Source organism: Condylura cristata, unplaced genomic scaffold (assembly GCF_000260355.1).
Source record: "Condylura cristata isolate star-nosed mole 26May11 unplaced genomic scaffold, ConCri1.0 scaffold00056, whole genome shotgun sequence".
Lineage (NCBI taxonomy): Eukaryota > Metazoa > Chordata > Mammalia > Eulipotyphla > Talpidae > Condylura > Condylura cristata.
In genome coordinates this window covers 914586-938014 of record NW_004567157.1, presented here as the reverse complement: position 1 = coordinate 938014, position 23429 = coordinate 914586, and the positions used below count along the sequence as shown (strand labels likewise).

General features: G+C 36.0%; 1 protein-coding gene across 5 annotated transcripts in view; it reads left to right on the top strand.

The window, feature by feature from the left end:
- ARHGEF9 (Cdc42 guanine nucleotide exchange factor (GEF) 9) overlaps nucleotides 1-23429 on the top strand; it is a 294997-nt gene that overhangs the window by 95386 nt on the left and 176182 nt on the right. For all 5 annotated transcript variants that reach the window (XM_012734448.1, XM_012734451.1, XM_012734449.1 and 2 more), the window contains exon 3: nucleotides 13752-13943. In XM_012734448.1, coding sequence (XP_012589902.1) covers nucleotides 13752-13943 — 192 coding nt within the window. The remainder of the gene's footprint in view (nucleotides 1-13751; nucleotides 13944-23429) is intronic.

Here is a 23429-nt window from a genome sequence, read left to right as displayed (position 1 = left end):
GCAAATGCTATGGAAGGTGTTACACTGTTGGTGAGAATGTAGATTGATCCACCCTATGGAAAGTGGTATGAAGTATCCTCAAAAGTCTAAAAATGGTTCTGCTCTATGGCCCAGCAATTCCACTCACTATATATATAACCAGAGAACATGAAAATACTATTTTTCAAGTAACCCTACACTCCTGTGTTCATTTACAAGAGTTGGGATATAGGAACAACCTAAATGCTCCAAAAGAGATGAGTGGAGCAGGGAGATTCGGTATATATATGCAATGGGATAGTGCTTAGCTGAAAAAAGTCAAACATTTTCCATTTCCAGCACCATGGAAGAAACTGGAGGGGATTATAATAAATAAAATAAGCCCTAAGGAGAAAGATAAACACCAGAAAATGCCACATATGTTTGTAATACAGAAAAATGAAACAAAAGGTCAGATAAAAACATACTCCTAATATTTTCAAACTGACCATAGATCTGAGCCATCCAGGAGGGGACAAAGAAGGGAAGCCAGAGAGGATGAATGTGAACAGGGTTGGGAGAGAGCACAAGTGACTATGATCTGTTGGTATCAGGGGAGAAATCCTGATATACTGTCAAAATATTAGCAATGGTTACTTCATTAATAAAATAATAAAATAAGATAAAACTAAAGAAAGCCTAGGTGATATGATTCAATGTTATACATGTAATACCTTTGTCAGTATTTGGCTAATTTAAATCTAAATTCTACTGAGATCTGAGAACAATAGGCCTGTGAAAATCAATAATAAAAGACAGTGAGAGTTGAAGGGGGTTTAGTTTTTCTCAGTAACTTAAGGTTATTCCCTTAACATTTATACTCATAAATACATATTTAATACATATATATTAAATGTATATACTGTTTAGTATTTAGAAAGTCTGAGTATCTACTTAGTTTGTCTCAAAACTGTTTTGAATTTAAAATATTTTTGACAAAGGAAACAATTGTATATTGAAGGTGTAAAACATGTTTCATACATATATGTATACATTGTGTAAATTTTATTTTTTTTAGTTTATTTTTATTTATGTATGTATAGATAAATACATAATACATAAATACAGATAAATACAGAACTGGGATGTAGGTCAGAGGTGTGGGATGAGAGGATTCACCAGAGACATAGTGGAGAGCAGAATAGTTGTTGGACCTAGTGAAATATGCTGCTGATGGGAGCAGCTGGCAAGATAGGAGAGGTCTGCTGTGCCATGTGTTGGGTATCAAACTCATGCCACAGTAGCTCGCTGTAGCCTGAGACTTTAACCCCCATGCCACCAAGGAGGCCTACATTGTGAATGTTTATCATAATCTATTAAATACATGTCTACCAACTCTATTATGTTGAGGTGTTTTTTGTTGTTGTTGTTTTTTGTTTTGATAGTGAGATCTATTGTTAAGAAATTTCAAGTATATGTAACTACTACTTTTTATCAACATGCTGTACTTAAAATCTCCAGAACTTATTCAGCTTATAACTTCAAATCTATACACTTTGAATTTTAGACCTCCTTTACTCTGATAACCATCATTCTATTTCTGTTACTATAAGTTTGAGTTTTCCCTCACATATTACTGAAATAATAGTATACTTATATGTTGGTATCTGACTTGATTTACTTAGCTTATTGTCCTTCAGCTTCATCCATACTGTGGTAATGTTATCCACTCATTAACTGACTGACATTTATGTTGTTTCCATATCTGGGCCATATGAATAATGATGCAGTGAACACGGGAGTGTTGATTTCTCTTTGAGATCATCATTTTATATTCTTTGGCATATACCCCAATGTATGTATGATGGATCATACACTAATTCTATTTTTTAAAAAAGATATCCCTAAACTGATTCCTTAAACTGCTAAACATGGAGCTTCCCAATGACCCAGCAATCCCACTCCTAGGTATCTACCCAAAGACACAAAAACACTGATTCAAAAAGATACCTGCACCCCCATGTTTATTGCTGCTTTATCCACAATTGGAAAGATATGGAAACAGCCCAAATGCCCAAAAGCGAATGACTGGATTAAAAAGATGTGGTAAACATACACAGTGGAATATTACTCGGCAGCAACAACAACAAAAACAAACAAACAAAAAACAGATGCCTTTTGCAGCTACTTGGATGGAGCTGGAAAAGATCATGCTTAGTGAAATAAGCCAGAAAGAAAAGGAAAAATACTGAATGGTTTCTCTCATAGCAGGAATATAATGGAACAGGCAAGAAAATAATGATAATGATGAACAGCTATATACCAGAGGCATTTTGTGAGGGTGGAGTGGGGAATGGGATCAGAAACAGTGAGGGGAGGGAAATGCACTGGACTATGGTGATGGGAACATGGACATGGGTGATTTGGTGATGGGAAGCCCACGGGTATTGCAAGTGAGATGGAAAAATGCACAAAAACATGTAAAAATAAACCATTATAAAATTAAAATATATATATCTCTAAACTATTTTCTATAATTTATATTACTCCAACAGTGCACAAGTATGTCCCTTTCACCAAAGCCTTTATAGCACTTATTATCTTTTGAATTCTTGATAATAGCCATCCTAAAACGTGTGCAATGTCATTTCATTGTGAATTTTATTTGTATTTTCCTGATTAGTGGAGTTAACCATAAGTGCATATACCTGTTGGCCTTTTGTATGTATACTTTGAAAAAAAATGTGTATTCCCCCTACATCCTGAATAGTTTTATTACATGTCAATCGATGGTGATAAAATATCATATTTTGTTGTATTACCTTATATTTTTCATATTTCTAAACAGAATGGATATCTTCTTATTTACTAATTATTTGTAATCCCTCACCAGTAAATGTGTCAAAAGTATTTCCTTTTTTTTTCCCTAATGGGTTTTTGATATGTCATTATTTTTAAAGATCTTTCTTACACATACTAGAAATTAATCACTTATGTAAACTTCTCCAGTGTATGGCTTTTCTTTTTATTTATATCTTCCTTGGAGAGAAGTTCTTACTGAATGTGGTCAAATTTATTAATTTCCTTTCGTGTTTATGCTTAATTTGTTTTGTTTATAAAATCTTCTCTATATTGCTGTATGAAAGTTTGTATAACTCTGCTTTCATTATAAGTATTTAACCCATTAGAAAGCATTTTACATAGTGTTCAGTAGTTATCTATTTTATTGTCTTCCATTTATTGAAAATAGCCTTATATTTGCAATAATGTTCACTATTACATCTTTAATTTACTTCTCATACACATTTGAATATGTAGCACTTTCTAGTTGGATTCATTAGTTTCTCTTCATTACTGTAGTTTGATTATGTCCTTGTAAGTTACGCCAGGTTGATTTTTTTTTGAGGTGTGCCATGGCTATTCTTATTTCTTTATTTATATACATTGTACAGTGAGCATATTAAGTTATGCAAAATCCCTATTGAGATTTTGGTATTAATAAATTTAGTAACAAATCAAGTAAAAAAATTGACTTTATTACATTATTGAGACTATCCTAAAAATGGTTTCAATCTCTATTTTACTTCAGTGATGATGTCTTTCAAAATAGCTTATTTTCTATATAAAGGATTTGTGCATATATATTTTTAGATTTTCTTGTAGGAAATATATTTTGCTCATTTTATTATAAATGATGTCTTAAATTATATTTTTATCCTGGATTATATTTGCTAATTTACAAAAATGAAGTTGACTTTTATATATAGATTAATTGTATGGAAACTTTGCCAAAAGCATCTTTTTTTTTTTTTTGACTGGCTATCAAGAAAGTGCTTTAAAATGTAAGAGATTTGGGAAAATTATGAGGTAGTTACAAAAGTACCTCCAAAATCCCCTTTCTAGATAGAGAGAGCATGTTTTTTCCAGATACAATGTTGTCCTGTGGTTCTTACGGGTAGATATTGCAAACCTAGAGAACAATGATAATAAAAAGCTCACCCTTGACTATGTATCAGGGGTTATTCTAAGGTTTTTACATGCTTTACATAATTTAATGTTTATAACAGCCCCATAAGTTTGATTATCATTACCTCTATAGATGAAGAAATAGAGTATTAGGGAGACTAAGAAACTTATTTTATATTACTCAGCAAGGCAGTTGTGGATACTGAATTTTAACCCAAGTTCACAAGTCTGTTCCCTTTAGCACTGTCATAGATTGTCATTACTTTTTTTTCAAAAGTCTCTAGACCTTGCTCCATCCTGATTGTCACCTAGTCACTAGAGATATGCTCCTCTCTATCCTTATATATATATATTTCATCTAGAATATGAGAATAATAAATTTGCTTTGTCTGCCATGTAGGATTGTTTTGAAGCCCAAGAAAATTGTGGGAAGGTGCTATTCTTGAACTAGACTTTTGGGAAACTGAGGGCAAAATAAGAATGATAGAAAAGTGTAGGGAAGGCCTTCATGGGCAGATGAAAACAGAATAGCCACTGAAGGATACAGGGTTAGAGGTGGGAATATTAGGAATTTTGGAATGACCAGAAAGTGTGGCCTGATTGATGTCATGGGTCTGTGTTGGAGTGGAGTGCAACTTCGTAGGCCAGTCCTATCCTAATATGTTCATAGACAGACATGAGTGCTGAGATATAGTATCCATACAGATTTTGTCATCTTTTATCATTTACTTTCCTGTCCTGTGTAATTTCCTTCTTTTTGAAGAAGGATGTCATGTAATAGTCTTCATTTCCTTGAATGGAGCTCATTATTTTTCATTTTATCTGTTCTGGAAAAGGAAAGCAATTTGTTAGCAGCCTTTATTAGAAAAGGGACAGAAAATTAAAAGACACATAGACGCAAGTGGGCAGAAAGATGCCCTGAGAGGGACAGGTTTGCTGAGAGAGGCCTGTATGGTTTCAGGTGGGCAGCAGCTGTCTCTGCTGAGGGAGATCAGTGAAGAGAAGCCCCTGCATGGTACAGGTCACAAGCAGTCTGGAGGCTGCTGCCCCGCAGAGGGAGAGAGCTAGTAGAAATTATCTGCATAGTCAGAGGTGGGCAGAAGGACTGCTGCCTATTTGGCAGTCTTCTTATAAATATCTTTCATGTGATTATAAATCTCTTGAAGAGTAAAGGAATGGCTTCTTTTCTGATTGTACAGCCATGCTGGTTGGCATTGTGCTGGATATGAGTGCTGAAAGCTTCTTAGCATGTACACTCAGAGGTCTGTAAGTGTGCATACTTCATCCTGGAAGCTGTGATAGGAGATCCCGAGACAGAGGAGGCGGGAGTATATGCACAAAAAGTGGGAGCTATGCAAGCAGTATATCAGGTTCCTTTCAGTTTTCTACATCCACCTTTGAAGGCTCACCTTGCCACACTACAGTTGTGGCAGCAAAAAAGTGCTTTGATGGCCAGAATTAATTTCCTTTAGTCTTATTCACTTGTCTGTGTTTTCCCCGTGTGTAGTGTTTACTGGGTATTTTGGAATGGTCCCTCCATAAACTAGAGAGAGATTAGAGAATAGTCTCATGATTACTATCTACAAAGGAAGAGCTGTCTTGGGAGATAGTGATCTCATCATCATTGTTTGTATTTAAGGAGACAAGCAGGGTAATTGCTTTCAGGGATTTTAAGGAAGTTTATATATTGATAAAGAGGAATGAAATTATGTGGAGAGCTTACCTTCCAATCCCCTTTATCTCTAACTTGACACCCTTGAGATTCACTTTTTTTTTTTTAAATGTGATTGGAAGTAAACCCTCCCTTTCTCTTGAGTATGGCTCACTTTTCTTTCCCCTTTCCTTAGATTTGGCCTTTGAAAGTACTGAGGTTGCATTTAGATAATGGGATTACTCATTGCCCATTCTCTTCTCCGAAAAATTAACCTGCAGGAGTCAGGGATAGACTGGCTTTTTATGACACTGCTCAAATATATACTGAACACTTCACAAGTGCTAAGGCATTATTTCAGAACCCAAAAAGAGCTCAGAAATTGATGATATGGCACCCTTCCTTTAATAACTTCTGATTTATTTGGTGGGAACTACCAGAGAAATGTCAGAGTGTGTGCAAAGGGATGTGTGAGCATCATTTCAAAATTTATAGGTATATGGGTATATACATACATGGAGAAATATCAGCAAGGATTAAACACGAAATCTGTAACTATGATTTTCTCAAGAAAGGTGAAAGATGACTAAGATGGAGGAGTACTCAAAGGAGAATTTTCATCTTACTTATTTTAACTATATTTATTATAAATGCCAATTTTTTATAATTTTATGGATATGCATTTTGTATTGATCACCACAATCTATTTTCAGAACATTTTCATCATTCCTCTAACACAAAACTGTTAGAGTTATTCCCCATCGCACCCACCATCCTCTCAACCCTTGGAAAATACTAATCAGCTTGTTGTGCTTATAAAATTGTATATTTTTGGACATTTCATATAAATGTGTGGTCTTTGGTGTGTCTGACTAGCTCGAATATTTTTTCATTAATTCATGCTTTAACATACATTAGTATTTCATTCCTTTGTATTGCTAAATTGTATTTGTATGTGTATTTGTGTTTATACCACATTTTACTTTATCTATTGATCAGTTGGTGAATATTTGTATTGTCATTTTTTTACTATTATGAATGATTCTGCAATGAAAAGTTGTATATAAGATTTAGTGTGAATATATACCTTCAATTTTCTGAGTATATATACATAGTAAGTGAAATAGCTCAGTCACTTAGTAACTATGTGTTTAATTTTCTGAGGACCTGCCAAAATGTTTTCCAAGTATCTCTACCATCTTGTATCCCTACTAACAGTGCATAGTTATATCCTTTTCTTTATTATAGCCATTGTAGTGGGTATGAAATGATATCTTGTGATTTTGATTTTCATTTCCCTAATAGCTATGGCACATCTTTTCATGTATTTATGTATCATATTTGGGGAAATGTCTATTATTAAAAGGCTTGCTATTTTTAAAAGACATTTTGTTATTTTAGTTATATTTATTATTTATTATATTTATATTTATTTATTAAATTTATATATTATATTTATATTATTTATTATGTAACTGGGGTACAGGCCAGAGATGCAGGGGCAATGAGAGGATTCACCAGAGACAGAGTGGAGAGCAGAACAGGCAGATCGACGAAGTACACTGCTGAGGGGAGCAGCAGGTGGGTCAAGAGAGGTCTGCCAGCGCCATGTGGCTCACCTCCTGGTTGGGGATCAAAATCATGCTGAAGTGGCTTTAGCTTCTTAGTGCTGTGCTTTAACCTGCTGCGCCACCAGGGAGGGCTGCCTTGCTATTTGTAAGTGGATTGTTTGCCTTTTTATTATTGAGTAATGTATAGCTTGTGTATTAGAAAATTATCAGATATATGATATGCAAATATTTTCTCCACTTTATGAATTGATTCATTTTTTGATAGTATTATTTGTAATGCAATAGTTTTCAGCTATGATGGCCTAATTTGCCTTTTTCTCTTTGTTTACTGATGTTTTGGGTATTATATGTTTAAAACTGTGACCTAATCAACGATCACAAAAATTAGCTTCACTTTTATACTTAAATCTTTTGTTCTTCTTTGAGTTAATTTTATATGTACCATGACATATGTGTTTACATTCTATTACATGTGGATATCTAGTTGTCCAAACACTATTTGTTGAATACATATATGAATATATGTATATATTTGTTGAATATATATATATATATACATACATAAATATGTATGTGTATATGTATAGGTGTGTGTATATGTATATATATATTTGAGCTATGTTTACAACTATGAAAATACCAATGCAGTATAATTTTAGCTTATATTTCTATATTCCTGTCTACTCCATTGATTTTTATTTATTCTTGCACCAATGCCATACTCTCCAGGCTTATAAAATTTTGTTGTTCATTTTGAAATCAAGAAATGTGAATCTTTCACATTTTTCAAAATTGTTATTTTTTTCAAAATTATTTTGATTATTCTGGACCCCTTAATCTCTATATAAAATTTAGAATCAGCTTGTAAATTTCTACAGAAAAACTAGGTGGGAGTTTTAATAGAATTATGTTGAATATGAATCAATTTGCAGAGTTAAGCAATATTAAATCTTCCAATACACAAACATGAAATATCTATTTACTAAGGTTTTCCTTACTTTCTTTCAACATTTTGCAGTTTTAAGTGTATTAATACACACTTATTTTGCTAAGTGTATCACTACCTATTTTGTTCTCTCTGGTGTTAAATTTAATTGCTTTCTTAATTTCATTTTCAGGTTATTTTTTGCTATTATATTGAAATAAAGCTGACATTTGTATATTGATCATGTATTCTATTCATTGTTGAACTTGTTTATTAGTTATAACAAGTGATTTTTGCTAGATTCCTTAGGATATTCTATATATTGTTATGTTATATATGAATAGCTTTACACCTTTTGTCTAACATGATTGTCTTTTCTTTTCGTATTTTCTTGTTCAATTGCTCTAACCAGAACCTCTACTACAAATTTTGAATAGAAATGATGGCTGTTCTTGGTCATGGAATAACATCATTATTTCTCACCATTGTATATGATATTAACTGTTTTTTAAATAAATATACATTATTAATTTGATACATTTCTTTTCTACCTCTACTTTGCTAAGTTTTATTTTTTTATGATGAAAAACTAATGAACATTTACTAGTGCTTTTTCTGCCTCTATTGAATTAATCATGCAGTTTTAAATAAAACTTTATTTCATTATGCTGTATTATTTAATTTTCATATGTTGAACCAACCTTGCATTCCCAGGATCACTACTATCTGGTAAGGTGGATTTTTAAAATATAGTACTGGATTTGGCTTGCATGTATTTTGTTGATTTTCTGCATTTCTTTTTCTTTGAAGGATTTGGAAAAGATTGATATTAAATCTTCTTTAAATGTTTGGTAGCATTCATCAGTAAATGTATCTGGCTCTGCTTTTTTTTCCATATGGGTAATTTTTTTTAAAGATTTTATTTATTTGTGCATACAAGAACAGAGGTACAGGCCAGAGGTGCAGAGGATGAAAGGATTCACCAGAGACAGAGAGGGGAACAGAACAGATAGACTAACAGAAATATACTGCTGAAGGAAGCAGAGGGTAAGAGAGGAGAGGTTTGCCAACCCATGTGAGTCAGCTCTGTGACTAGGGATCAAACTCACATTGCAGTGGCTGCAGATAGCTTCACAGTGCTGCACCACAAACCCCTGAGCCACCAGAGAGGTCCCAGTGGGAAAATTTTGAATACAAATACAATTTATTTCTTTGTTATAGATCTATACATATTTCTATTTCTTGTTGAACAATTTTCTATAGTTTATATGTTTATAGGCATTTGCCCATTAGGTTATTTAAATTGTTGGTACACATTTGTTCAAAGATTTGCTTTAATATTTTTTTTTATTTCTGTTAGATTTATAGAAATATTTTTACTCCTGATTTTAATAACAACTCTTCCTTTCTTAAAAACATAACTTTTTACAAAACAAATTTATTTCTGTATAATCTATAATTTTTTTTAAATCTTTTTTTTTAAGATTTATTTATTTATTCATATAGAACTGGGATACAGGCCAGAGATGCGGAGGGTGAGAGGATTCACCAGGAACAGAGTGGGGAGCAGAACAGGCAGATCGACGAAGTACACTGCTGAGGGGAGCAGCGGGTGGACCAGGAGAGGTCTGCCACACCATGTGGTCTCCTCCAGGGCAGGCGGGAATCGAACTCATGTGGAAGTGGCTTAAGCTTCCTAGTGCTGTGCTTTAACCCGCTGCGGCACCAGGGAGGGCCTAATCTATAATTTAAAATGAAACAAAAACCAAGATATATACAAAACAAAAAGTCGTATCAAAATGGCATCTAGTAATGTTACTAAGTATGACAGTCATTTTTCTTCTATGGGCTTCAGTATCTTTACCAGTAAATTAAGATGTTGGTTTATTGCTACTAAAGTGGTTGAAAGATTATTTTCATGTTCATGAATGGATTAAAGACTATAGTTTGGTATGTTTTTGAACAGAAAGTAGACGGTTTGGGAGGAGCTCAGTATTTCTGAATGGTGTAGTAGGAAAATAAGGATAGAATTCAAATTGAAGCCAGATTGTAGTCCTGTTGGAATACTGGGGAAAGATATTTGGGCTTGGCAATGAAGAACTTTTGAGGTTTTAGGGTAGTGAGAGTGAAAGTCAAGGGCACTGGCTTAATATTGGTGTGGGACTGATAGTGCTAGGAGATCACCTAGGGAGTAGGAGTCATGGTAGTTGGACTGGAAAAAGAAGATATGAAGACCAAAGAGCTTCTATGTTTTAGAAAGCATGCCTTAGAACTGAGTTGCCTCGGTTGACGCTGTGTCTCTGGTAGTAGTTATGTGTAGAATAGATCTAACCGTAGGTATTTGTTAAATTGAGTTGCATTAACAAACTCATGTTAAAGTTCAATGAAAACTGAAGAAAAATTTTCTTTCTCAAGTACTATGAGAAGGCTTCCCGGAAATTCTTACCAATTGCCATTTTGTGGACATTGTCTATCTTCTTACTTGCCACCCAGAACCCCATCTATGCCTGTAACAATGAAAACCATTCATGAGCAGGTATGTATTAGCTTGCTAAGATTGTTGGGCAGGGGTTGATTTGGCACTCTGGACTGACATTGCACTGAGAAGATGAATTTATGAGCTGACATATGTCAACACGCTTTGACATACAAGTAGTTTTCATGCGCATAGAACTGGAGTACAGAATAGGAAAACTGAAGAGCAGGGTACTTAGAGTTCAGACCAGAAAATTAGTCTTGGGTCCAGGGGATCTTTTGTGGAAACGTCTGTGGGACACAATAATTGGGCCTTAGATAACACCTTTTCTCAGGCTGAGAAGCATCTTCCTTTGAACATTAATGTACAAAGGGCAGAGACTTTTGTCTGTAACTTAAGTATATGGTACATAGTAAGCACCAAACATAGATTTTATGAGTGAATGTTCCACCCGCCACTCATTCTTTCAAGTTAAGACAGCTTCTTAACCCAAGTGGTGGAATTTTGCTGTTGCAGAATTGAAGTAGATGATAGTATTGACATCTCAGAAGCTCCTTGGGAAGGTTCCTACTACCCAAGCTTTTAGTTCCAGTTAGAAATGACTACTCAACCAAATTCTGTGTAACAAATCCACTTCTATTTGGCTACCAGTACCTTCCTTCCCACTTGTTATTCAGAGTATGGCTTGATCTAGTTCTGTCTTGCCCTGCCTTCTCCTATGCCCCCACACCAATATTTTGTATTCCTTCTCATGGGACATGTTCCACAGATTTGTTTCATTCCATCCATCAAAAAGGCAATATTTTAATTTGACTTATCTTAAACTACTAAGAAGAATAAAAAAAGTTCTTGTTTTTAAAAATTATTTATTTATGCTTACAGAACTGGGATACCAGCCAGAGGTGTGGGGGTGAGAATACTCACCAGAGACAGAGTGGGTAAAAGAACAGGCAGATCAACTGAAATACGCTGCTGAGAGGAGCAGTGGGCGGGTCAGGAGAGGTTTGCCAAGCCATGTGGGTGAGCTCCCTCCCCAGGGATCGAACTTGTGCTGCAGTGACTTCGGAGAGTTTCATAGTGTTGTGCTTTAACCCATTGTGCCACCAGGGAGAGCTTTGTTCTTATTTTTTTAATGATTTGCCTATGGTACTGTCTTCATAGCAGGGTTGTATTGGTTCTATGAGAAGTAGGAAACAACTAATGGATTATTAGAGGATGAGGCTTTCATTGTTAGAAATGCAAAGCATGACACACAGGATGTGTTTGTATCAGTGCCTAGAATCACCTTTTGGAACAGATCTACTTCTTGAATAATATCCCACAGCATTGTCTATTAAAAGAGAGATATTAGCATATAGAAGACACATAGCTAACTCTGGAAGCTGAAAAGAAATTTACAATGCATAAATTATAGAGGGTAATAAGGTTCTGGGTGGAGATACATTTTTGGACATTTGGTTGTGTGTAAAAATTATATTAACATAGGTAGTGTTAATATAATAGATAGCAAACCCTATTTGCTTTGATCTGTGAAAATTAGTGGAACATATACTGGAGTTCTCTCCAGTCTCCTGGGTGGTAGCCATGCTGTCCACCATCTGTGAGGTGAAGGGAAAGACGAGAATACAGAGTTGAGCAGTAACTACTGTCCCTATAGCTTGTTCCCAAAACCTCTGGACTCATAAGGCCACCCATCAGCAAACTTTTATGGTGACAGCAACAGTGATACATTTAAATTGTTTGAATTTATATTTGTAAGGCATGGATGTTTGTAAAAAGCTGGAGAGAGATGGATTGTTGACATAATTGGAAATCTCCTTGGCTACTTTTCCTAGAAGATTTAACCACTACTCCTGCACCCCAACACTCGGTGTTCTGCCTTCCAAGCCTAAGGTGAAATAAACCATCTCCCTGATGGCATATTTTCAGATAAGTCATTCTTAATCCAGAGACATTTCACCCGCTTCCCCGAAAGAGGTTTTATACATCCCTTTGACTTCATGATTTGGGCTGAATATTCTCAAAATCACTCAACTATATCCATTTCTGATGAATTTAATAATTACCAGCTCGGGTCCTCCCTGGTGGTGCAGTGGGTTAACGCACAGCACTGCAAGCTAACAGCAGTGCTTAATTCAAATTTGATCCTCGGCGCTCAAGGTGATCCACATGTTGTGGCAGACCTCTCCTGACATGCTCACTGCTCCCCTCAGCAGTGTACTTCATTAATCTGCCTGTTGTGCTCCCCACTCTGTCTCTGGTGAATTCTGTTACCCTCCCACACCTCTGGGCTGTACCTTAGCTCTATATGCATAAATAAATAAATCTTTAAAAAATAATTATCAGTTCATCTTGGTCCAAGCCCTTCCCTAATTCTTTCTTGTCTCACATAAAACCAAATAGTACAGCATTTAAGAGCACAGGTTCTGGAGATAAACTGCTTGAAACCTGTTCCAGAGCCTCTGCTTCTTAACTGTGTGACTCCAAGAAAATTCCTTAACTTTTTGAGCCTCAGTTTACTCTTCTGTGAAGTAGTGATAATAATGGTACCTAGCAGGACTGAATAATAGTTTATTGAAATATCTTAGGATAATGGCTGGTGTATACTAATTGATCAAACAACAACTATTGCTATTATATGATGGAAGAGTATTCTGTCATTTCTACTCCAGTGTCAAGGAATTAGAGATCTTAGCATATCCAAGGAATTTTATAGTCAAATTTTAATGATTATATACCCTTTGATAGGAATCAATAAAAAAGGGACTGTTTTAGGGATGTCCACTCCTCTGTCAAACTTGGCTTCCATGCTGATAGTCATTATGTTTTGTGGCACCAATCCAGTTGTGGCACTAAAGATGTATTCTTTATACTTATTTTTCAGTGCAGCTGTGCTGTCTGTATATGTTCCAGCATGAATGCGTTCTGCTTATCATAATTTTCTCCTCTCAAATACTTTTACCCAACAAAACTTTGGAAATTATTACCCATCCTTCATTTACTTATAGGTCAGCAGAAACATAAAGAGAATTGGACTCATGTCTAGGGCCAGCAATTCACCCTAGAGCTACCATTCAGTTTATAGTTGGGCCTCTAGTTGAACGCTGTCTGAATACCTGGATATTTTAGTTTATAATTTTCCTACTTGGATGAAACTTCTCAAAGAAAGAAACTAACCTATTATTTTTCTGTCTGCTTCCACAGCTTTGGGTGAACCAGGAGGATGGGGTGGAAGAAGGTCCCAGTGACATGCAAAACGGACACCTGGATCCCAACTCAGACTGCCTCTGTTTGGGCCGGCCACTGCAGAACCGTGACCAGATGCGGGCCAATGTCATCAATGAGATCATGAGCACTGAGCGTCATTATATCAAGCATCTCAAAGACATTTGTGAGGTAGGCTCAATTATGATCATGCTGGTGGTTGAGTGTAGGGTAGGGTACAGGACATTTCAAAGAAAAATAAATAAACCATGTGGACACTGCCTGTGACAGTCCCAAGATGTTAACAATCACAGCTGGCCTGTGCTTCACTAGATTCTGTCTAGTGCACACAACTGTTTTCTTGGGATTTCTCTGTTTTCTTGTTTTTGTTTCTTGTATGTTTGTTTGTTTTTTAATCTAATTCTCTCTGTGTGTCTGACTCTCATTTCAAACTCTCACGTGCTTCTCCTTACCCTTTTTAAACTTCCCTTCCCCCTTAAATTTCTACTCAAGTCCTTTGGGCTTCTGATCCAGCTGTTGCCACCATATATAAGGTCACGACCTCATTAATTAAGTAAAGCCTCCATGCTAATGGTTCTCAAATTTGATTGTGCACCAGAGTCCCTGGGGAAGCTTGCTGTACATGTAGATTCTAGCTCTTTTTCACTCCCACCCAATCTTGTAACTTTTTAGTTTGGAAAAAAAGCATAGGCACCTCTGTATTTAACAAATGTCCCAGGTGATAGTGATGGTACAGATCTGCTTTTTTTAGAAAACTGGTTGAATTTGAGATAAAGACATCTCCAGATATAACAGAGATAAAAACTAGGTGAACAATTCTTAGCCTCTGTTGTTTGACGCGTTGCTTCTCAGAGTCTATGGCTTCACATTATCTAATTTTATGTCTCCAATATCCCAAATCTGGATGAAATGAAAACCTTTTTGTCAAATTCTCCCTTGAATTCAAGTTGGCATTTTCAGATGTAACTTTTCTAAGCAGTATGGAAAAGCCAATGAGAAATGGAGAAAAGAATGACTTAAAAAGATTAGACACAAACTCTTATTCACAAATATACTTTTAAAAATATTTATTTATGCTTACATAACTGGGGTACAGTCCAGAGGTGCCCGGGTGGTGAGAAGATTCACCAGAGACAGAGTGGGGAGCAGAACAGGCAGATTGACAAAGTACACTGCTGAGGGGAGCAGCGAGTGGGTCAGAAGAGTCTTCCACAACATGTGGGTCAGCTCCCTGCCCAGTGATTGAACTCGTGCTGTTCTCAGGCTTCAGAGAGCTTCATAATGCAGTGCTTTAACCCATTGTGCCACCAGGGAGAATCTCACCAATATTTTTAAACATCCTTCCAGATGAGGAGTCAGGTCATATTTCTGTCCCCCAGTCCTGTTGAGTGGTACCAGACTATTGACTCTGAAGACAGGAGTACAACTCCAACCTCTTTGAAAACTCTTGTTTCTGGGCCTTCTGGTGTCACAGGGATTAAAGGCTCAGTGCATATCAAGTAATGGCCAGCCACTGCAGCATGAGTTCAGCACAAGTTCGACCCCCAGCCAGGGATTACCCCACCTATGCAGCAGTCCTCTCTTACTTTGCCTGCTGCTCCCCTCAGCAATGAATTTCGGTAGATACAAAAATTCTGCTCCTTATTCTGTCTCTGGTGAATACTCTCTCCACCAATACCTCTGGCCTACACCCAGTTCTTCATGCATAAATAATAAAAAATAAATCTTTAAAAAGTGCTTGTTTTGGCCCTCCCTGGTGGCGCAGCGGGTTAAAGCACTGCACTGAGAAGCTAAAGCCACTTCCGCATGAGTTCGAATCCCGCCTGCCCCGGAGGAGCACACAGGCGTGGCAGACCTCTCCTGACCCGCCCGCTGCTCCCCTCAGCAGTGTACTTCATTGATCTGCCTGTTCTGCTCCCCACTCTGTCTCTGGTGAAGCCTCTCACCGCCCCTGAGCCTCTGGCCTGTACCCCAGTTCTGTATGTACAAATAAATAAATCTTAAAAAAAAAAATGCTTGTTTTTTTAGAGCAGTGAGGCCTAATTGAACTTCATGCCGCAATTACAAAACTCATTATCTGAATTCTGCAATAGAGCAGCCACTAATCAGGCATTTGTGACTTCTGAGCACTTGATCTATGTTTAATATTAAAGACAATTTGAATTTTAAATTTATTTAATTTTAATTAATTTAGATAGCCATATGAAATTTAGGGTAACCGTGTTGGACAATTTAGCTCTGTAAAATTCAAGGACAAGGTCTGTAGACCTTAACTCTCTTCAGTTCATTTTCTTACTCCTCCCGGGTTATAAAACCCCTCCCCCAACACCCATTCATAAAGTGGTATTATAGTATAGAAATAATCAAAGGCTCTGGGGAAATGGGTATATGACTTTTATATTCTAATTTAGCCACTAATTAAACCTGTGTCCTTAAAGGTACTCTTTAACCCCTCTGACCTTAATTTTCTGATTTGTCTAGTAGGTTTCATTATATTAATATCTTAGTTGTTTTTTTTTTAGGAAGTAAGTAAATATAATATTATTAGTGCATAATCCAAGAAGTAAAAAGGGGGTGCCCAGTTTGTGTGTCTTCACCCACATGCTCAGGAACTGAGGAAAAGACCAAAAATCAGACACACAGAAGTAAAAAAAATAGAGGTCTATTTGTAAGAATAGTTAGGAGAGGGGGACCAGAGAGAGATTAATTGACTAGAATTTGGTTAGATGCTTTCTGTGTTACCAGCAAGTATAAGTTATAGCTGAAAAAGCAAGAGGGTGAGGCTCTCTTGCTTCACATTTTACAGGTCAGCCCTGTAAAATACCTCTAGTATGCATACCTCTAGTATGCAGCAGCACCCACTGTTCAAGGAGTCTGGGTCATGGCATGCTATAGTCATAATCCATGTTAGCTGAGCTGTAGGTGGAAGGGAAAATGGCAAATATTGCTGTGCCCTCCACAAATTCCCCTGTTTTCCTTTGTTGTACCATTTCCTTTTTATTTTTATTTTCAGATTTATTTTCTTTATGTATGCATGGAAGAACTGGGATTTGGGCCACAGGTGCAGGGGGTTAAAGTATTATCAGAGACAGAGTAGGGAGCAGAATCGGCAGATCTACTAAAGGGTTCTGCTGAGGGGAGCAACAGTGAGATAGGAGAGGGTTGCTGTGTCATGTGAGTTCAATCCCCAGCCACACACTCAGAACACACAACCAAGCAGAATTTTTGTTAGTATTGTTGGAAATTTCCATAAGGGATCTTAGATTGAGCTTTTTTGGGGCAATAAGGCTACACTTAGCAGATTCCACAATTTCTCCTTCTAAAGGTACCCAAGACTTTTTTTCTCTGGGCCTTCTAGAACTGCCAATGGAGTCAATCTTCCCTACTTTCCTTGGAGATATCTGGATCCTCCAGGAAAAGTTCTCTTCTTGGCTATGATCTATTTAGACTTTGAGAAGGAATTCCTATAAAAGCATTGGAAATGAAATGTGTATCAAATTCTCTAATTTCCTTTTGAAATTATGCAAATATCATTATTTATGATACATTTCCACAAATAATAAGTATTGGTATATTTTTGCATATCACAATGCTATCAAGGAGAGAGAAAATGCATTACAATTCTGCTCACAAAAATTTAATTTCACATTGCTGCTGATCATGGTCAGCTGAAATTAAGTTTTTTCTAGAATCAAAAAATATAAAACCTGAACAGCATCATTTCAAACAAAGCTTATTAAACTTATTTTCATCATCAATTATCCATTCAGTCCGGTGTAAAAAAAAAAAAAAAACTCTTCCTCTTGAATTCAAGCAATTAGAATTGGTCTTAAAATATTGTTGAAGTTCTTCTCCTTTTAATTTCTCAAGGAACAATTCACTATTTATAATAGGCAAGACTTGAAATCAACCCAGATTTCCCAAAATAGAAGACAGGATCAAGAAGATGTAGTATATATATACATATTGGAATACAACTCATAAATGAAAAAAGACAAAATAATTCATTTATAGCAACATGGATAGAGCGAGATGGGATGCTCATAAGGAAAAAGAAAAATATTGCATGGTTTCACTTATAGGAGGAATATGAGGGAATCAAACAAGGGATCAAGGGGAAAATAATAACAATAAAAAACACAACAAAACAAAAAACAATGTGTTCCAATTTACTTTTTCCTAATATGTTCCAATTTACGAGATAAATGCCAAAGAGATCAAAGTCATCTATTTTTTTTCCATGAGGAAAGGGATAAGTTTTATGGATTGTTTCAAAAGCATTTGTAAGGATCCACACAGTTTCCTCTGATCAGTCAAATGAAACACTGCTTTTTTAAAAATCATAATTCTTATTTCTAGGAAGTTTAGTCATTTGTAAGTATTAGGAAACAATAATTTTATTGTAATCAAAGCTCCGGCTAAACTTATCCACTCTTATCTGAAGGAGGGCAGTGCACAATACCTGATTCCAATGCATGTGGATTTCTTGTCATAGTTTTACTAAGGTCTTTTTTAAAGTATAATTCATTTTTTTTTAGCATGCCTGTAGTTTGAGATCTCTAGGAATCATAGTTTCCAAGAAATGTAGAAGATCTTTTAAAAAATTTTATAGTTTATTTTTACATATTTTTGTGCATTTTTCCATCTCAGTTGCAATCCCCTTGGGTTTCCCATCACCAAATCACCCATATGCCATCACCATAGTCCAGTGCATTTCCCTCCCCCCCACAGTTTTTGATCCCATTCCCCACTCCATCCCCACAAAATGTCTCGGGTATATAGCTGTTCATCATTATCATTATTTTCTCCCCTGTTCTATTATATTCCTGCTATGAGAGAAAACGTTCAGTGTTTTTCCTTTTCTTTCTGGCTTATCTCACTAAGCATGATCTTTTCCAGCTCCATCCATGTTGCTGCAAAAGACATGTGTTTCTTTTTTGATTGCTGAGTAATATTCCATTATGTATATGTACTGCATCTTTTTAATCCAGTCATCTACTTTTTGGCATTTGGGCTGTTTCCATGTCTTTCCAATTGTGAATAAAGCAGCAATAAACATGAGGGTGCAGGTATCTTTTTGAATCACTGTTTTTGTGTCTTTTGAGTAGATACTGAGGAGTGGGATTGCTGGTCGGGAAGCTCCATGTTTAGCAGTTTGAGGAACCTCCAAACAGTTTTCCATAGTGGTTGCACTAGTTTTCATTCCCACCAGCAATGCAGGAGAGTTCCTTTTTCTCCACAGCCTCACCAACATTTGTTGTTGCTAGTTGATGTGTCATTCTCACTGGTGTGAGGTGGTGTCTCATGTGGTTTTAATTTGCATCTCCCTTATTACAAGTGATGTTGAACATTTTTTCATATGCTTGCTGGCCATCTGCATTTCCTCTTTGGAGAAGTATATTTTTAGCTCTTCTGCCCATTTTTTTGATGGGGTTGTTTATTTTTGTTCAGTTTCATCAATTCTCCGTATATTTTTGTGATCAATCATTTATCACTAGTTTTGTGTGAGAAAAAAATTTCCCAATTAGTGGGATGTCTGTTTTTTTGTAATGTCTCTCTTGCTGTACAGAAGCTCTTTAAGTTGATGTAGTCCCATCTATTTATTCTTGCTTTACTATTGTGGCATTGGGTGCTCGATCTTTAAATAAAGATGTCGCTGAATTGTATGTCGTGTAGTGTTTGGACCATCTTTGCTTCCAGGTAGCTTATAGTTTCTGTTCTTATGTCTAGGTCTTTAATCCACTTTGAATTGATTTTTGTGTATGGTGAGAGGTAGTGATCTAGTTTCATTTTTTTGCATGTTGCCTACTAGTTTTCCCAGCACCATTTGCTGAACAAACTTTCTTTGTTCCATTGTATCTTCTTTGCTTCTTTGTCAAAGATTAGCTGTCTATAAACCTGTGGATTTATATCTGGGTTTTCTATCCGAATCCACTGGTCTGTATGTCCGTTCTTGTTCCAGTACCATGTGGTTTTGATTTTGAGGCTTTGTAGTATAGCTTGAAGTTTGGGATTGTAATGCCTCCATTGTCTTTCTTCCCAGTCATGAGAGTTTTGGCTATTCTAGGTCTTTTGTTTTTCCATAGGAATCTCATCAATATTTTTTTCTATTTCTTTGAAGAATGTCATTGAAATTTTTACTGGGATGGTGTTAAATCTGTAGATCACTTTTGGTAAGATGGCCATTTTGGTGATGTTAATTTTCCCGATCCATGAGCAGGGGATGTCTTTCCATTTCCTGGTGTCTTCTTGTATTTCTTTTAACAGTGTTTTGTAATTTTCTTTGTATAGGTCTTTTACCTCTTTTGTTAGGTTGATTTCCAGGTATTTTATTCATTTTGTTTTAATTGATTTCCAGGTATTTTATTCATTTTGTTTTAATTGAAAAGGGGATTTTTTTTTTTAATTTTTGTTTCTTCTGATTGGTTGTTTGTGTATAAGTGTGTATAAGAAGGCCTCTGATTTTTTTGTGTTGATTTTATATCCTGCTACCTTGCTAAACTGGTTCATGGTTTTGATTAGTTTGTCTGTGGAGTTTTTAGGGTTTTCCATGTAGATTAACATATCATCTGCAAGTAAGGACAGTTTTACTTGTTTCTCTATTTAGATTCCTTGTATGTCTTTTTCCTGTCTTATTTCTCTGGCTAGAACTTCCAGTGTTATGTTGAAGAGCAGTGGTGATAGTGGACACCCTTGTCTTGTTCCTGATCTCAAGGGAAAAGCTTTTAGCTTTCTCCGTTGAGGATAATATTGGCTGTGGGTTTGTCATATATGGCTTTTATCATGTTGAGGAATGTTTCTTCTCTTCCAGTGATTTCAAGGTCCTTAAACATAAATGGGTGTTGAACTTTGTTGAATGCCTTCTCCGCATCTATTGATATATTGATATGATTATTTGGTTTTTTATTTTTCTGTCGGTTGATGTGATGGATTACATTAATTCATTTTCTGATGTGGAACCATGCTTGTGCTTCTGGGATAAAGCCCACTTGGTCATGGTGTATTATCTTTTTAATGCATTGTTGGATTCTGTTGGGTAAGATGTTGAGGATTTTTTCATCAGTGTTCATTAGGGAGATTGACCCGAAGTTTTCTTTTTTGTGTTTTCTTTGTTAGGTTTTGGTATTAGTGTGATGTTGGCTTTGTAGAAGGTTTGTGGTAGTTTTCCTTCTTTTTCGATTTTTTGGATGAGTCTGTGTTGAATAGGCACTAGTTCTTTTATGAATGTTTGGTAAAATTCATCTGTAAATCCATCTCATCCTGGGCTTTTATTTTTGGGGAGGGTTTTGATTACTTCTTCAGTTTCCTTGCTTGTAGTTGGTCTGTTTAGTTGTTCTATTTCTTTTTTATCTATATTTGAGTGGTTGTAGAGTTGTAGAAATTGGTCAATTCTGTTAAATTGTCCAACATGTTTGCATATAGTTGCTCATAGTATTCTCTGATTATTGTTTTGATTTCTGCTGGATCTGTTGTGATTTCTCCTCTTTCCTTTATGATTCTGTGTATTTATGCTTTCCCTTGTTTTTCCTTTGTGAGCCTGGATAGTGGCCAGTCTATCTTGTTTATTTTTTCAAAGAACCAACTTTTGGTTTCGTTGATTTTTTAGACTGTTTTCCTAACTTCCATTTCATTTGTTTCTGATTTGACTTTTATTTTCTGTCTTCTACTGGCTTTTAGGTTATTTTGTTTTTCTTTTTCCAGTTCTTTAAGGTGGGACATTAGGTTGTTTCTTTGAGCTATTTCTTATTTCTTTATGTGAGCTTGTATTGTTATATATTTTCCTCTTATAACTGCTTTTAATGTGTCCCATAAGTTTTGGGGATTTGTGTTGTTGTTGTCATTCTTCTCCAGCTATTTTTTAATTTCTTCTTTGATCTCCTCATTAATCCAATTGGTTCTCCAGTAGTGTGGCTTTCATTCTCCATGTGGTAGGTGTGCTTCTTGTCTTCTTCATATCATTTATTTCTAGTTTGATTCCTTCATGGTTAGAGAAAATAGTTGGTATGATTTCGATCTCCATGTATCTGGACAACACGGGTCTAACAGACATCTATAGAATGCTGCACCCCAAAAAATCTGAGTATACATTTTTCTCAAACCTATATGGATCATTCTCTAGGATTGACCACATACTGGGTCACAAGATAAATATCCCTCCCTTGGTTGGACCCCTCTCATCTCTTTCTATATATCTCAGATTATGCTAACTGAAATAAGCTAGAACGGAAAGGATAAATATCAGATGGTTTCACTTATATGCAAAATATAGAGAAAATGAACAAAAGGTCAAGTAAAGAAGACAAAGCTAGCAAGGTGACCATAGACCTGAAGCTCTTTTGCTTAGGTATTCACTTCCTCAGTACTGATAATAAGAATCTCTTCTAATTGTCTTTATATCCCCACATCACTGGGGTCCTGTTAAGGGTCTAAAATTGGGACACTCCTGTATAGTTCTGTGGTTTCTGGATCTTCCTGGTGAAGATGAGACTCCTCACTAGCCTCTCCTAAAAATATTCATTTCTCATCCAATATTGCAGCGATATTGACGGGCCTAGAAGGGATGATGCTCAGTGAAAAAATTCAAAAGGAAAAAGAAAAAAAATGGGATGGTATTAGTTATAGCAGGAAAATAAGTTAATCATACAAGGGATCAAGTAAAAAAGGTGGCTTAGAGGCTCTGTAGATATCACCTCCTTCCCCACAGAAGAGGACAGGGCTGGTTTCTCCTTCTCAAAACAGACAGCATTCTGATTTGTTCAAAGGACATAACTAGGGGTAAGGAAGGTTCACTGTTTGTCTATTCCAGATAGATAGACTGAACAGACAACTGCAGCTTGCCAGACACTACTTGTTATAAGTCCCCCGTCTCCCCAGGACATCTTGAATTGGAGAAATATTATAATTAGTATCCTCAAAGGATGGCTAATTTGTTTTCTTCTATTTTTTCTTACCATTGGCCTACAAGGGTGAACATACAATCCATGTTATGTGTTTTAGTTTTTTTTAAATAAAGTATTTATATATTTTTACATCATTGTTCATTTTTGTACATTTGATTTCTCCTCCTAGGTGTAATCCCCATAAAATTACCAACAACAAGACATCAATAAACAATCACCATAGTCTCTTGTGCTCTCCCCTCTCCTGTTTTGATCCCTTTCCATCCTCCTTCCCTGTTGAATGTCTGTATTTACTTTATATATCATCAGATTAAGTCTTTGAGAAGTAAAATTACTTTCCCCCAAATTCTCAGACATTGACCCAGTGGAAACCCTAAACATCTTGGCCTTTTCCTATAAGACACAGGCTCAGTACATCGATATATGTATTAATTTTTCCATAAGTGGGAGTACTTATTCATGTACTTGGGGACTTGACTGACCAATTCAGCCAAGCCAGGTATAGCTTTTGTGGATGACCAGCTGACCCCATATTTTTTCAGTTACTCTTGGTATTGTAGTTAATGATTTAAATGGCCAATATCTCTTTGACCCATTTTACAGCATAGATGTCAAAGGAAGGTTTATCTAGAGCAAAATAAAGGTGGGGAAAGCTGTGTATAACTGTTCCAGGGGACAGTATTTTAGCTGCAAGTTGTGTCATCTGTATCTAAAAGCTATGAGGGACAATGGTTTATGAGAAAGAACTTCAGACTCA